This window comes from Periplaneta americana, chromosome 13 (assembly GCF_040183065.1).
Source record: "Periplaneta americana isolate PAMFEO1 chromosome 13, P.americana_PAMFEO1_priV1, whole genome shotgun sequence".
Lineage (NCBI taxonomy): Eukaryota > Metazoa > Arthropoda > Insecta > Blattodea > Blattidae > Periplaneta > Periplaneta americana.
The window spans coordinates 56,489,974-56,507,770 of record NC_091129.1 but is presented as its reverse complement, the minus strand read 5'-3'; the positions used below and the strand labels follow the sequence as shown (position 1 = coordinate 56,507,770).

General features: G+C 32.5%; 1 protein-coding gene and 1 long non-coding RNA gene across 4 annotated transcripts in view; one reads left to right on the top strand and one right to left on the bottom strand.

The window, feature by feature from the left end:
- The window catches only part of Alh (coiled coil domain containing protein Alhambra), a 91,905-nt gene extending 75,108 nt beyond the window's left edge, over positions 1-16,797 (top strand). For all 3 annotated transcript variants that reach the window (XM_069843267.1, XM_069843266.1, XM_069843265.1), the window contains one exon: positions 1,225-16,797. In XM_069843267.1, coding sequence (XP_069699368.1) covers positions 1,225-1,290 — 66 coding nt within the window. In that variant the 3' untranslated portion in view covers positions 1,291-16,797. The remainder of the gene's footprint in view (positions 1-1,224) is intronic.
- Positions 1-17,797, bottom strand: part of LOC138711957 (uncharacterized) — a 76,966-nt gene that overhangs the window by 1,797 nt on the left and 57,372 nt on the right. The window lies entirely within an intron of this gene.

Genomic DNA, 17,797 nt, shown 5'->3' with positions numbered 1-17,797 from the left:
TAAAATTCATTACATTTCACTTCTGTTCTCTTCTTTGTCTCAGCTAGGAATTCCACTATTACTTCTTCATCATCATCATCATCATCATCATCATCATCATCATCATCATCATCATCATCACTATCACCATCACCATCACCATCACCATCGCCATCGCCATTGGTGCTACAACCTATTACAGGCCATCACTGCCCCTATGATGACCTCCATTTGTTCCTAACTATTCCTCTTCCTCTTCCTCTTTTACCCTTGTAGTCCCAATACTTTCATTGTTACTTGTTCAGTTTCTTGTATTCAGTTGTCATAAGCCTATTAAAAATGAGTGACTGCTATAAGAATAGATGTGTAACATTGATGTTAAGAGATTTTATTTCACTTTGAATGATCTTAAACATTTGTCAGAAGTAAGGTAATGAATTTAACTGTAATAAAATTTTTCTGTATTAATATTTCATGTGACTGGCTCTTAGAGTTACGTTGTTTTATTTTGTAAAAAAAAGTCAGAAGAAAGGAGTTTATAGTAAGGCTAGTTGATACCCTCACTGTCTTTAATATCTTTACTACATTTTTCATCAAGCTCCTATATCCAGTCAAAGATGCTCTCTCCACTTTCCTGCTTGTGTAGCTAATGGCTTGGGTTATGGATCATGTTCCAGGTGTTATCTGTTCAGGAATTGCCATGTTGATGTGGGGTGCTGGCATGCATCTGTCTCAGAAAATTTTACAAAATTGATTCCTCCAGTGTGTCTGTTGCATGAGAAATGTTGTTATAGCAGCAACATTCTGTGAAGTGAATGCAAGGGAGAAATGTCTTTCATTGGCATTTTTGGTAAAGAAAATGTTAGAGAATACATAGGTGCACAGGGATACTTAGTCCCTTTTGTCCACCCGTCATTTTTGACTAGCTTAGTATAATAGAGTTAAGCATTGGCAGTCTTGACAGATGGGCTGAACAGGTGTGAGGCCAGCTACACCAAAAATGTCTTGAATTAAAAATGTTTTCCATTATGAAAGTAAATATACCTTTGAAAAGAAAATGGGAACAATGCTCAAATGAATAAATTGTTATACGTTATTGATGATGGTATGGTAATATTCATATTGTGTTTGTTACAGTCTTGATAGTTGAAGGTGCAAGAATAATTTAAATTTGAGCCAGATTGATATAATGTATTTTTGGGATTGAACATTCCAGTTCAACACATTTTCATTGTTTCATTTTAGGTAATACGAAGGGACGGTGGTGTTGGTGATCTCCATCATCAGATGCCATCAACAAAACCAAGTTGAACATCGTAAACTAGTTTTGTTTTTAATTAGTTCAGAAATACCCCATTGTAGCTTGAGGTACTAGCCCATTTTGTTGATTTTTCTGAAAATAGAAGTTAATAATGATTATGTATTTGCCTGAATATAATTTTGGTATAATTAGCTCTCGATCTATATATTGCAATTTGTGTATTTTTGTGTTAATGGTTTTGTCTTTAACAAAACAGGACATTTTGTTTGTAAAGCTGATTGATTTTTGGATTTCTTGGAACAAAAATGGTTCTCTTTATGCTTATCCAGTTAAGCAAACCTATTGATTTTTGGATTTCGTGGAACAAAAATTGGAGTTTTTCTTTATGCTTATTCAGTTAAGCAAACCTCACTACACCACATGTGATCATGTGATCCAATTTATAATTGCTGGAATTAAGGGCTTTTATAGAAAAATTTCTCTCTCTTACATGCATGTATGGAAGTTATGCATTTTGTATTTGCTTACTTTTTGGCATGTCTTTAAGCTTCGATTCCCAGTTTTATCTCTTGTCTTCATATGATTGGAATTTTTCTCTATGATTTTTTGGAATTTTTCTCTATGATTTTTTAATCACGACAGACTCTCTCAAGCATTTTTCATTTAATTTACGTAAGTTTTCATAATCAGCTTGCTCTTAAAATTAATATAATAATTTTGTTACTCTGTTTAATTATATGGCGTACAAAGAAAATATTCTAATTACCCAAAATAATGTATTTCAGGACTTCAAAGAAAATCTATATATTACTCCTTATAAAAAATCGCGACTTGATATTGGTTTCTCTGTATACAGCCTTTTCTCAACAACATGGCATTATTATTTTCTTATTCAAAGACAAAATATACAAATTAAATTTGAGAAATGCGACCTGAATAATATTGGCTCTATACAGTATGTAAAACCAATGGAACATAATACACAAAGGTGGTTTTCTCAAAATGAGCTGTAGTGATTTTATTATATTTTTATATTACTTATTTTAGGTACACTGTTATTTGGACAACTAGTGTGCTGGCTTTTCACGTCAGAGACTTGGGTTCAAATTCCAGCAACTTCAAGTTGAATTTGTAGTGAACAGAGACTGTGTTTGAAACATATTTTTTCAATGTTTTCACTTTCTCCTACCGACGTTCATTATTTCTTCATTCATCAACATCATTATTATTCTGATGTACTGTAGACTGATATTTCATGGTGCATCAATGACTGAGATGCTTAAAAGATGAGTAAATTTGGTGTGATGCACGTAGGGGAGAATGCTTGAAATCATTTGATGAAAGTAGCCCTTATTGATTTAAAATATAACCTAATTTAAATTTATGTCTATTTACTGAAACATTAATAGCACTATTTAAATTAAAAAAAAATTAACAAACTTTTTCAAAAACCACCTCCATAGGTTGGGATACATAGAAGACCCAAGATGTATAATATGCACTGAGGCAGGACAAATTCTTAGCAAAAACCATCTCCTAACTTACCAAAACTAGACAGAAAGAAACAGCAAAACCGTGAAATATTAGGTCTTCATTGGGAAGCATCACATCACCATAAGACAACAACTTTATCCAGAACCTACCTAATTGGACTTCACTATGATGTAAGATACACATGGGTTAAATGTTTCCAGATATGAGCCATCGAAGCCAACCAACTCCATTTCTAAATAAATTGTGTGAACAGTCTCTTTCTAAAACTTCCAAATTGAGAATAATAGTGTTTTGTACTGAACTGTAATACCAGTCTTGAACTTGTAAAATTGGCTTGTATTATAGAGTGTTTGTGAGCGATTGAATGCTGATTCAAAATTATTTCTAGGTGTTAATGATATCTGCATATTCCCTTCCTCTCCTTTGTCCATAAATTTCAGTAAAACTCTCCATTGAAGTCTAGTTTCAAGGACATGTAAATGAGACTGCATTATAAAAATGTTTGTGTACGAAGTTTCTAAAAGTCAAGAACAGTGAAAATTTAAAATACGAAAATTGTGTTGGTAATAATATAGTTTGCTTATTTATCAATGAGGAATAGTGAGTGTCTAATTTAGTATTTGAAGTTCATATAATCATTATCCTTTATATCTACAATCTGTTGTGTATGTTATTGACTGCACATAATATTTCTAATTAAAATGTGTCCTTAGACAATCTGAATAGTTATTACAGAAAAATTTTCATATACCTGATCTGTAATCAGTACGAATGTGGTGCTCATTATAATAAAAATGAAGAAAGTAAGCAGTAGCTGATGAGACTTAAGCTTGTTACTTATTTCAGAATAAAATTCAGAATTGTGATTGGCTTTTTATTGGCTTTTAGTAACGGAAGACAGTTTTTTAGTTGCAAAGCTTAAGAAGTAACGTTGGGATATTTTGTACAGGATTTAGATGAAAGCAGTCATAGCATGTCTGAAATTACTCTCTAGATATTTGTATGGAAAGACTGAAGAAAATCATAAAATTGTTAGTTGAGACTAGTTTTCTTCCTTACACATTCTTAACACCAGTATGTATGTAAGAAAATTAATGCTTAATAAAAAATTTACACGTTTAATTTTCATGTTTAGGTTCTATTTATTTATTTTTTGAAAGTAAAAATTATTGTAATCTTCAAAACAATTTTGAAAATCATATTCTCTAAATTGTGAGGTTTGTATTTTATATTTTATAATGAACATTTCTGGATAGCCATTATGATTGTTAAAACTGAACAAATTATTATTGTTCCTCCACGCGTAGTGCTACAAATTTTCACGTGAAACTTCAGTTTTCATTCTTATCTGTTTCTTTATAAGTGCCCGATGTTCTTATCACTTTAAGGTACAATAGATTGTATTCAGGCAAATACATTACTGCAATCATTCACCTGTACATTCATAAAATGTTGCATAATTGGAAAGAGGATTGGAAATAAAGACAGTTGTATTGGTAATATTGGCCTCCCCACTGTGACATTGTGCAGCATGCAGAGTACAAACAACCTCATCTCCATAATGTTAAACTCCGTCAATTACACCGTTTTTTTATTTAACGGTGCCTTTGTTGTGTTTCAAAGAAATACAACTTTTTTGTTACTGTTTACTTTATTGTAATATTATTTTACCATTCAAAAATGTTATTTTTATTTAAAAAAAAAAGAAATTCCTATAATCTGTAATTAATTTAACTTTGTAAATAGGATTTACTGTGTATAGAGAAGTGCAAGCATTAGAGTATGTAGATGTTGAAGTATGTGTAGATTTTGGGGAAATTACTGAACAATGGTTCAGATGAATCCCATTTCTTTTATGCTGCATGTCTTACATTTTCTTTCGCTTGTCATCTTTTTTATTATTTTTATTTATATGTTGCGTTATTACTCCTGAGTCATGCAGATTGGGCTTGTCACTTCACAACATATACCTATTTGAAGATGGAGCTCAAAATTTGGCAAAAGAAAACTATGCAAGGAAGAATATATTTGACAATGAGAAGTCATGGAAAGAAATTCGTAGATACTCAGCCTTTATTCCTTTTGCTTTAATGTGCTGTACTTTGTAATGTTAAGATGAATCAGGTTATGTTTCTTTAAGACAAACAGATGCTTAAATTGTAGCAACTCTTCTACACACTAGATTATATGAAAACTGAGCATTAGGACATAGGACACTTTATCTGTGTAGAGAATGCATTTCAATCTGTGTATTGAACGAAATCATTGTTTTTTATGGTAGTCAAGACTTCAGTTTGAACTCAACATTTGTACACAAAATTTTTATCATAGTAATATTTCCTTTTTTTTTACTGTGTATATTTATCACGTCCTACCTTTTAGACTAATTCAGAATAACAGAGAAGAGAAAGTCATGAAACTATTTTACCTTAATAACAGGTGGTTTTCAATATTTTCCATAAAGTAATGCGATCATAAGCAATATAATAATATTTTAATTTTTACTTTATGAATCATAAGACTTCTTGCAGTCTACTTACATTCAGGTTTTACAAGTGATATAATTTTCCAAATTTTGTGTTCTTCTCTGTGGACATAACTTTCATATTGTGCTAAAATTCACTTGATGTTGACTTAAAATATGTCATTGGAAGTTCAACGTACATCAAAAGAAAACATAAAATCACATTAATGTTGAAGTTGAAACTGTTTATAATTTTACTTTGTTAGTGTACAAAGTGCTATCGAAAATTTTCTGGACTCACTCTATAAAACATGTTACACTTTATTGAAAAATTGGCTTTCATCCCCTTCGAATTAGGCCCTTTGTGACTTCATACAGTGACTCCTAGCACTTCTGTTCAAATACTCGCTGGAAATCTTTTTACTATAGTATATCAAGCACCCTTTGCTACCTGGTCTGTCTCTTGTACCACCTGGAAATGTCGCCCCTTGGGCTTCTGTTTTGTTTTTTAAAACAAAAAACAATCATAAAAAGCTAAATCCTGCAGGTACAGAGGGTGCAGGGCAATTTATCATGTAATTGGTTACCAAAAACTTGCTTTTTAGAGTGGTATGGTTGTGCCACATTTCCAGTCTTTTGCTCTGAACATCCTCTCTCAGCTGCCTCAAAACGTATTCCAGTGATGTTGCAACTGTCGTGTATGGTACAGTAACAGTCCTCACAAACGGTTTGTGCAATGTTTTGAACATTTTTGGAAGTTGTGCTGATGCATGGCCATCCTGTGTAGCTGACGTCTTCGATCAACTTTTGGCCATTTTTAAAACTTGCATGCTATTCTAAACACTGTGTGTAACTTAGAACATCGTCACCAAAGGCCTGACAAATCATTTTGCTAGTTTCAGTGATCAATTTTCCAAGTTTGGCATAAAACTTGATGCATATTCATTGTTCTGTCATTATGAAATTGCAGAATAGCACGAACATGTGCTTACAAAAACATGCGTAGCAAATGTTCCATTACATTCAGATAGAGACTGTGTAGTATATTGACTTATGAAGTATGCAGCTATTGGCATGTATTGTAGGAACTGTGTGTCTCTCAAGGTCACCAAGCAACTTTCTAATAGGATGTTGTAATACATATCATTAAGTTTCTCCTGGAATATTTATTTCAAGGTTTTGATTGATATTTATGTTTCTTTGGCAGTAGACTTTTTTAACGTCTTCTTTTCTGTACAAAGTTGGCTTCTAAACTGTTGGATGGATTTTATTTACATAATCCATTAACCTGTTCTTAGTGGTTCTCGAATAATACTATTTCAGAATTTCAATTCATCATATAGCTCTAATTTACACTGCTTCTCGTAAAATAATGTCTATTACTCCTTTCAGTATTGAGTCGTGTTAGTTGAGATTGGAGCTATTTATTTACACATGTGGAGTTCAGAAATATTCTCCAAATTAACTCTGGAATACGGTTTGTGCATTTTTTTTTTTTTTTTTTTTTTTTTTTTTATACTTTGAGGCCTGGAATGTGAAAAAACATACTTCATTTCCCTGATGTTCATGCCAATTCTGGAACTGATATCAAAATTCTAGAAAATCCACATCACTCGAATTTTCAAGTTCCACCTTTTTTATTTCAAACATAAAGTAAGATTTCATGCATGGATAATGAATCTCTGACATTGGTTTCATTTATGCCAAATTAAATAATTTTAAACTAAAGGAATGAGATTTTTAACATATTCATAGTTGCTGCTAGTGCATGTTTCAATTGTCTTTGTTTCTGTTATTATTTTTTAAACCAAAGCTAGTGATTTTGTTACATGTACTTACACAAGTATACATACACCGAATCTGTTTAATATCTTTTAAATTATTGTTTTCTTCACAAGTGTGGACAATTCCCAAAAATGTACACATAATTAGTGTTAAGTAGTTCGTAAGAAATTGTTATTCTTGTGATGTAGTGCAACTGAAAGAATTGTGGTATATGACAAAGCAGTGCCAAAACGACTTTTGCAGAGCAAACCTCATATTTGTCTTGGTCTACTTACCAGACAATTTTAAATGGTCAGAGTTGCCAAAATATTGTGTGTGATTATCTTGTTCCATCATTTAAATTTTTATTGTGTTTTCAAACATTGAGATCAAGGAATTGTTATGTTAATATGATTGCTGGCAACCTTGTACCTTTGTTACAGTATTACAGCATGCATATCTAGATATGTCCAAAAGTCTATTAAAATTGAGTTTAAACTCCTCTCCTTTTGGAAGGAAAAATTGTTTACCAGTACATTTTTCATACATTTTGCGTTAAGAGTTGACAACTTTCACAGTCTTGCATATTATATAATTTTGATTGTTGACAAAGGTTTTGGACATTTCTAAATTGATTGCTATTGATAAAGACTGGTTCACAACGTAATACAGAGTATTTTGCCTTGATGGGGAATACATGTTTATTTGCTGCTGACATTCTTACTACACCCAATATGTACCGTTCTCTCTCTAAATTAGTAATTGTTTTGGTAGTTACAGTTTATAGTGTACAAGTACAGCTCTTCATCATGTTTGCTGCCAGAACTGCTATTAATTTTTCCGTAGCTGTTCAGCATTGTGACACTTGTTTGTGATGGTATTCATACTTATTTATTTTACTTTTTTTTTTTACATTGCTCCACAGCCAGTTAAAAGTTACGGATAGCTGCAAATTCTGAAATTAGGCAAATACAATGACTTTGAGGTTTATATCCAACATTATAGTATACCCATTATCCTTAATACTAAATTTGTTCCAAGTTGTGGGGCTGATTTAGAGAGAAGATACTTTCTGCGGCCTAAAACAGCAGTCTTTAAATTCAGGGTTTTGTAATAAAAAATTCTTTGTGAGGTGTTTTCAAAAGTTACAAGCTGCCTTATATTCCGAGCTTCCAGTTGGTTTAGTTGTACATGTAACAGTGGGCAGAACTGCTGTCTCCATTTTCTCCAACGTTGGAAGCAAAAGACACATGTCTCATGTCATGAAACTTGCGTCAATTTGATTTAGAAAAGAGATTAACATTTAGCTATATAATGACGGAATCAATATTCTAGTTTATATACACAAGGACAAAGTCAAGCTTGTTGGCATGTCCATCCAAACTACATGTTCATAGGTCATTACCAAGAATATCTTTCTGATTTGTTCAAAAGTAAATGTGACTAATTCACCTCTATATGTGATCTCCCAAATTTAGTGAAATATTCTTCGATCTCTGTCCTGAGTTCTTCTGGACCTGTTCAGCTTATATGTTTATGACTTCATATATATATATAATTACTATTTCGCTTTAATTTATTCTGTAATTATTTTACTTTCTGTGCCAAAATTACGAGGATTTGAAAAGTTCATAGCCTGATATAGAAATTGAACTCGAATCAAGCCAGACATTTCCTCGAAATTTGACAATGGACCTGCATTTGTTCCGGTGTTAACAAATGTGGAACCCACCTTGTGGAGGAAGACCTTGGACATGGCTAAGATGTGGCGCATCCGTTCAATTGAGATACACATAACCTTGCTAATTTCTCCCACTTGCAGTCGACTGTTATTCAACACCATATTGTGGATTTTTTCTACAATTTTTTCATTTGTTGCTGTTACTGGATGACGTCTACTGCGGGGGGTTGTCTTCCACACACTGTCGACCATGTTTAAACAGTACCACCCATTTTTACAGTCGAAAATGGTGTAGTGGATTCCTCAATGTAGCATCCATGTCTGCTTTATGTTGGACTCATTTCCTTTTTTACGAAATATTTATTGATAGTACGAAGCTCGATATTTTCCATTTTTGCCAATCTGTTTGGCACACTAACTTCAAAATTAAATCACACAAAATGTAGTCAGCAGAAAATTATGATTTTTCGTGCTTGAACTAATGTAAAATGGCCGCTAACAATGATGGCATTGTTGAACGTTTTCATTGCCATCTATCTGTCAGGCCATGAACTTGTCAAACGCACCTCCACCTCGTATATACTGTACATTGTCATGTTTATGTCACGTCATAACAGCTTACATACTGAATATATGAATTATTTTACAAAGTTGGAAGGGGAGCAGTGGATCTGCCTAATGACTGTTTTAATTACCTTGATGTAAAAATAAAGTCTGTTGAAACTGGTTAGTAGTGTATTTATGATTTTGTGCTGCTGATAGGTGCAGTAGTGTTGTGTGAACCAGCCTTTTGCAGAACTAAGTAGGTTTTGCAGAGTAAATTTTGTATTTGAAAATTTCATTAGGTACGAGTATTGAACAACTAAACCTTCAGCAATTGCCTTTGAGAAATAGCAGTGTTCAGTCGAACAGTAATAGTGAACTGATAATCATTAGTTTTGATCTCCTATTGAGTTGTTGAATTCTATCATAATACTTTAATTTATATTTAGACTCCTCCAACGTTGAAAATAATTAAATTGTGAATATTGTTTTTATTTGAGAATGTTATTATAATGTGTACCTTGTAAAAGTAAGGCTGAAACTAAAAATACATAAAGGAGGACAGGGTGCAGGAAGAGAGAACTCCTTACTTTGACTATGGCAATAGAAGGAAAAGAATTATGAATAATGCTCCAGCCACTGTTTACTTTCAATGGATTCCCAGAACTCGGTGAGAAGAGGAGGCCAGGAAAGCAATCAGAGCTGCATTGGAAATTGTGGTTTGCTGTGAGGGAAGATTCCAACTGAATTTCTTTCAGTCTATAGACATTTACTATTGAGGCAGCCAAGTTGAGTGAGTATTCATTGTGCTGCCGCAAATATGCATTCTTTTAAAAAATAAGAAAGTAAGGTAAATGAATTTGGCCTATTTGAATAATGTCATTTTAGATACTTAAAGGGAAGTGGTAATTGAAATTTATCTCTAAGAGATTGAACACTAGTTGTTCAAAGCAGACGAAGTCATGCAATATAATAATTTAATTTGGTGATTACTTACAGAAAGTTCATAAACATTATTTGGAATGAGGGCATACTTTTGAAAATGTTGGCAACATAAAACATCTGTTACTAATAATATATTTATACCTTTAGATATTATTTCATAATATAGTTTCATTGTTAAGTCTGTTCCTATGGTTCACAAAGAATGCAGTGAGCTGAAGGTTTGATACATGGTTATAAGCAGAAGTGTTGAAATGAAAACAGTAGCTGTGTAATATACTGTATTAGGAAATGTAGGAAGTGCAGTATGCAACAAACCAATGTTTTATCAGTGCAATTTGTGATGCATGCTTTCAACTCTTAATTATGCTTCAAAAGAATTTAATTTTTCTGTTGACTGTTTTCCTTTAATATCTCGAAGCTATGTACATATAATATATAATATTAATATATGTTTAGTTTTAAAGCTTATAAAAGATGTTTTGCACTGTCATCGTTGTCTTCTTTTACCATTCTTTAACTTATTACATGTTACTGACAGATTGGCAGATCACAGAAATATTACATTGGTATTAAGTTTTTTTTTTAAGAATGTGACGAGGTTTTGTGTGTTCGAAGTTCACATATCATCACATATACAGATGAACATAATATTAGCGCGATTTAAGAGCTGTATGGAACAGATATGTTGTGTTGATGTATGACTTAACTTTCATTAGAAAAAGAAAATGTTATACATTATAAGCTACAATATGTACACAAGTTGGCATAATGATCCGTCAATGAGATGCTTGAACTACATTTGCAAGTTTGCTCTGGAATAGACATATATATGAATAATTATGCTTTATCTAGATGTCTGCACTGTGCTTGGTGTATTAGGCTTCATGTGAAATTGTCAGGTATTACGATTTTTGCTTCTTTCCATAAAACGTACAAAATATATCTTAAGCTTATTTTGCCTGGCTGTCTTTACGAGGGCTGTACTCTGGACAGACCTGTAAACTTTGACATGCTTTTGTCTATTGTGTGCCCTGGTGATCCAAGTTGAACAGGTGGACCATCCTGCCTCAGACACTGATAGAGCCAGGTTCCCATCGTGGATGATTAGCCTGATGAGCCCCAGGGGTTCCGAGCCTAAAGCCATTCCTCTCAGTCGATGCTGACAGGTGGGTCACCCTGCCTCAGCCCCTGATAAAGCTAAGTCCCGTCTGCACACAAGTAGCCGATAAACCTGAGGGGCCTTTAGCCTCTATATCAGCATCAGAAACCTGTATTATCCCTAAGACTTCACCCCAATCTACTTTTACTACTGGAGATCTTAGATGAAATGAGGGGGAGGTGGAGAGTGTTGGTGGAATAATAGAGGAAAATGATAAGTACCCTGAAAAAAAAAAATGCGTCAGTTTTGTGCACCACAAATTCCATCACAATATGGCTGGGGATCGAACCTGGACCACCTGGATGAAGTCCAGCCTGCTAGCACTTGAAGCTTATGTTAGAACGATATAACCTCCGTGTCTGTAGAATGTTTTCAGATACATTGTTTTCCCGTGCACTGGACATTTAATTTTTTCTTTCAAATGATTTTGGTATTTACAAAAGGAAATTGTATAATTTTTTTTCTTGTCTTTTATAGCCAGATATAGTTTTTAATATTCTCTTATATATTAGTAATTTAATGGCACTGTACCAACTGTTACGTTATATTTAGCATCAATGGAATGGTGATAGTCATTTGGTATTTCACGAGATGAGGCTCAGGTTGGGATTACTTGATATTCGCTTTGAGGTTGGGACCTAACCAGGTAATCAGCTCAAGCGGGAATTGGACTCATGCCTAAGTGTAGCTGTAGATCAGCGGGAAAATGTGCTGCTGCTGAGTTGTGCTAGTGGCATATTATTTTAACTCTACAAAAGTATTTTATTATAAAACATTTCCTTTTTTTTTACACGATTTTATAATTTGAGTGGAATCCCCTTGTCTGTGCTATGTCGTCTACTCCCTAAATTTAAGTTAAATTTTATTTAGGATGTATAAGCGCCACTACAGTATTCATATCTGCAAGTTATCAAGAAGAACTGACTGGCATTTCTCAAAGTTGCCAAATGTGATTATTTTCTAATACTAAAATCAATTAAAGTTTCTTACATGTGTCAGAAAATTTATTTGTGGCTGGTGATCTGTCATTCTGTCACATGGTGTACAAGTTCACTGTCAGTACTGTTATAATAGTATCAACTTTGTAAAGAATTTGTCACGAAGAATTTGTTGATTTTATATTGTTTTCAAAGCATTTTCTTTATAGTTTCTGTTCTTACGCTATTCAGCAGAATACAGCTTTGCTTGATTCTCACATAGTTGCTGTAAGAAACTGTTTTCATGTCTCGCAATTTGAAGTAATGAAAGACACCAACAGAGTTGGAAATGGCGTTAGATTTCTGGTAGAACATATTTGTGTATAAAATCTGGGAATAGTTGCAAGTGATTTGTCCTGATAGAAGTACAGTGCAAACCCACTATAACAAAAGGAATGGTGTAGTGGAAGTAACAGTTATGTATATTCTTCCACATGAAGAATATGCACACTTGAATTAGATTCCCTCAGTGTCTGATTTGTAAATACTGTATTAGTATTAACAAGAAATAAAATTGTCTCCATAAATTATATCATAATGGTGATAAAATGCGCCATTTTGTTTCTACAAAACATATAATAAAAGGATAAGACGTGACATATTACATTATCAGTCTTTTTACACTAATTGAAGTTGTATACTAATAACTTTTAACTGGTCATATGGGAAATCAAACTAAAAATGTATGAAAATGTGTAACAGGATAATTATAATTTATTATTGACTCAGTGTAGAGTATTTTGAAATAAATAAATAGTACTATTGTGTAGTCTTAAAGATGAAAGGAAGAATGAAACTAAACTAGAGCATTGTTATTACGGGTTTCCACTGAAATCTGGATATTCTTGAATGGAAAGATAAATAAAACAAAAAAATATAATTGTTAATAATTTATTTAATTAATGTTGTTTTAGTTAAATCTGAAAGGAACTATATTCTGTGGACTTACCTCTCCAAAACCCACAGCTGTTTGCCAAATTTTGTATATCTTTTTACTCATTGTGTGTAGGTAAACAATTGTAAAGAAGAAATTCTAAACAGCAGATAAAAGTTACATTATTCAGTATGTATATGTGCGTTAATTTGACTGGCTTTTGAGTTTACAATTATGACACCAACGTGCATCTTCATAGATTTGTGATAATAAATCTGAATGTGAGAGGAATCATTCATATTATCTCATGTAAACGTGAGAGATACACGCAAATATTCTACATATCCGTAAGTGTGATAATAGAATTCAGATAATCTTCGACTGTACTGTATATACTCCTTTTATTTTTTGTTTTTAACGTAATGCTTTTTAGTTCTTCACTAGTACAAGCATATTAATACAATCTTGATTATTATCAGTAGAAAGTTTGTAGGTGAAAGATGTCATTAAGAACATTTGAAATAGACTGAAAGATCATACCTATTTATCATTCAGATTATGCACTGTTTATCAGTAAGATTATCAGATTATCAGTATGCACTGATCATGCGCAGTGTAGCTGGAACTTGGAAAATTCAGACGGCCCAAATTTTGTTTCTGAGTTTGTATTATAGATTTGTTATTGTTATATGGATGATAATGGATTTTAAAAAATGGCGAGGTTTCAGTTTAGCTTTTTAGCTATATCACGTCTAATTTACTTGTTCTGGTCATCATTTCTAAAATGCTATTTATTGGAGGATTCTGTTTTATAGTTATCATATTTCAGAATGGATATTCTTAACATTATCGATCGATTGAAAATAAAATTATGGTAATAAAAGGAATTACAAGAAGTTTTATATGTTAGTAACCAAGCAACCACACTATTAAAAATTTACGAAACTTGTTACCTATTCAGTAAAAATTAATTGAATTACAAAGATGTAAATTTAATTTCATCACCATTTCAGAGGCTTTTATTTTTTTAAGGAAACTTACTAAAATTGAAATAAGTAATGACAAAAAAAGTCAGTCTTTCTAAAAAAAATTGACTTTTGACATTTTTGAATATGTCAAGCTTATAAATTTATTTCTACATTTCCGTAACTGTTTAAAAAAGCCTTTTTTGTTTTAGTGACCATATACTCATGTAACTTACCCATTTTTCTTTTTTCTTTATATCACGAAGAAAATTAGAATGATCTTTCGAGTTTACTTATGTTACATTGCATTTTAGCAACGAAACATATGTATTTTAATACCAGGGGTTAAACGATTGATGGATGACTCCATAATAAAGAGTATCTCACTGTATCTTGGAGATTTTACCAGTAGTGGCTCGCCCATAAGGGCTGTAGTCCTTACTGAAATTCTAAAGGAAAACTAAGTACCATATCTGAATAATTTTAGGGACTTATATACATTCTTTAAAGATAATCATAGATAAATAAATTCTAATACTTGCGTTCAGCTATAACTATCATGTAGATCGTTGCAGTCACCTATAACTGCAAAGTTTTATACTGTTTGGGCTATGTCCTTCCTAGGCAAAATTGCTCGCATCTGGACAGCAAGCTGACAGAGGAAAGAGTGGGGGAGAATGTTTCTGAAATGGTAAGCAAGGATCTGCACTCCTTGCAGCCCATAGAGTTGGTTAATGCAGAGAACTCGCACCCAAACTTGCAATGGAGTGGCTGTAATGAGTAGGGAAAAGGGAAGTGGGCAGATTGTTATTATACAATCATACAAATATGCACATTTTGTGCAATGCTATGCACATCAGCTAAATCTAATTAGAATTCACAAGCTCGTGTTTTTTTTTACCAGTTTTGCTGCTATACGAGCACTTTTATTAAACCATTCTCACAGTAGCTGTGCAAAACAGTGTTTGTAAAGGAATACCTGGGGATCAGATACAAAATGATTAATATTCGATTAGTTAATACTGTTTTTGAAAAAAGGGGAATTTAATAGAATGCTTTGAGAAACTTCAAATTGATGGAAATCATTCTACTGTTCAAGCAGTTACAGGAATTCTCCGTATGTTGAATGACCAGGACTTTAACTTTTGGATAGAATTTTTTTGTAAAATCATGTCTCGTGTTGATATTTGATATAACTAGCTGCAGCAGTGTAATGCCAGCCCCATTAGTATTTATAATGCAATAAATATATTTCAGCAAAGGTAAACGTGAAAGAAAAAACTTTCTTCTGCTACTCATCCACAGGAGGAAATTTCCCTGAAAAGTAAAAGTAAATCACAATGTCTTGCCTGTGCATGAGAGGTGTGCCATACAATTTCTTATCAGGTAAAAGAGAGATTTACTTTCAATAAACATCTATTAGTAGAAAAATTGTGAAATTTTTCCCTTTTCGAATACTATATAAATTACAATTTCCTTCATTCGAATTTGATAAAACTATCGAAGCGTACCTTTCCTTGTATAAAGAATGAGAACTAAACTACCACATTTGTTTTGTACAAGTGGCAAGGATTCCGCAATATCTACCTCAGAGCTTATGAAAATGTACGAAATCATGTTAGATACAGGAATTTGCGATTTCTTTACATAAATGTTCACTCTCCTCAAAATAATTATTACTACTCTATTGCTGATCCTAAGAGGTACTTCACTACTCTGAATGGAGTGAAGACTGTCTTGCTGCTTTGGCAGTGTTAAATGTCATGAATGACAATTTCAGTGAGAAAGTGATCAATAAATTTTCCAGTAGCAAAGAAAGGAAACTGGACTTGGTGTTCAAATAAAATTGAAATGAAGCAGTGACACATCTGGGATTTTATTAATAATCCATTGTTGCATATTTTCATTAGTATTTTCCATTTAAATTTTAATGTGTAAAGTGTTTCGTAGCTTCAATTATAATTAAACTTAAGTATCATGATCAATACAATCAAAAGGGATTGGACCACTTAATCAGTTATGACTTCATCTTCAATACAATTAAAAAATGTACTAATATTAATTCCACTGTGATATACGGTAATGCTATATATAGAAGATTTTAGTGATGCCCTACCAAACTGAAATCTCAGAGCCACCACTGGATTTTATTAATTTGGTAAGCAAGAAATGTGTACAATACCAGTATGTAGCATTTGTAGGTCGAAGAGCATAGTAAAACATGAAATATAAATTATGTTTTTGCAAATTGAAGGTTCAGATTATTTCAGTATGATATTTTCACATATAAGATAACTATTACTGTCATTTCCAACAATTCTCAAAATTTAATTTTGTTTTGCTATATTGTATGGTTGTTTTTAGATTGCCAAACTTTTTAAAAATAACTTTTAATTTTAGGGATCTGAATTGTTTGTGTGTTGAATGTGATGAATGATTCTTCTCAGCAACAGTTTCCAATAACTTTTCTCAGTAACAGGGATAGTGTACAGTGTTTAATTTAACTTACCCTGACATTGTATAATGTATTTTAGTTTATTGTAAAAAGTTTGCCTATCAGTTGTAATATTTGTCTGTATATTGAGAGAAAATATTCACCCTGAAAGGGTTCCATTGTGTTACGAAATTTGTCCATTTGTTTTCAATTTTGTAATATTAAAATCGAAAACATAAATGTCTTTATACAGAATACTTTTGAGTGATATTCTTTTATTTGTTTACCTTTACAACTTTGTGAATTGAAGAGGTGAGAATGATATAGTCCTAAGCCACACAGACAAAATATTACAGGAGAGCATGTTAAAGGTATGGAATCCAATGCTATTAGGTGTGGTATCATAATTTCTTCAGTATATACTTAGGGCCTACGCCATTTTTTTTTAATAATTTTTATAATATTCTGCTAGTAGCTTCCCCATATGTGTAGAAATGAACTCGCACAAAAAAAAAAAACATTTTTGTTTAAAGTGTGGCTTTGGGAATAGTAATTGATTTTAAAGAGAATCAAGTGTTCACCTTGAAGAGAACTAAAGTTTGAGTTCTATTTCGTAAAGTTATGGCATATTAAAAAGGAATTCTGCCTATCAAGCAGAGGGCTTCAAGCAAAATATATTGGTTATTTCAAGCCCACAGCAGTATTCAACTTTGCTAATCATCAATGCCCATCAGATGTAATGTGTCCGCCCTTCAAGAGTCCACCTCAGAAAAAAAAATTAAATTCTTAACAGATTAGTGAAATCCAAGGATGATCATAGTGACTGTGGAGACATTAACTTATCTACCTACTTTTACTTACCTTTAATTTTGTTGTGGAAGGTGTGTATTGCTATTTATAAAAATTGTCTTCTGCGACCTTTGACTTTTTACAGATATTAGTCGATTTGGGAAGATTTAGAAGAAATTTGAGTGTCATCCAAAAGTGAATTTATAATATGTTTTTCTTTTCTTAGTCTCTCCACTTAGTCTTCGTTTAACACTTTTATATTACTACAACCTTCCATCCTGTTTATCTATGCATGTTCATGTTCTCACTTTACCGAACTAAGTAATTTTCGTTATTGGTCTGAAAACCAAACAGAGGATAGAAGACCTTATGCTACCATGTATGTAAAATTGTGATGCTGAAAGGTGGTGTTAATATTTTGTCCTGTCACTGACTTTTGGTCACCTTGTGCCATGCTAATTGGCATGT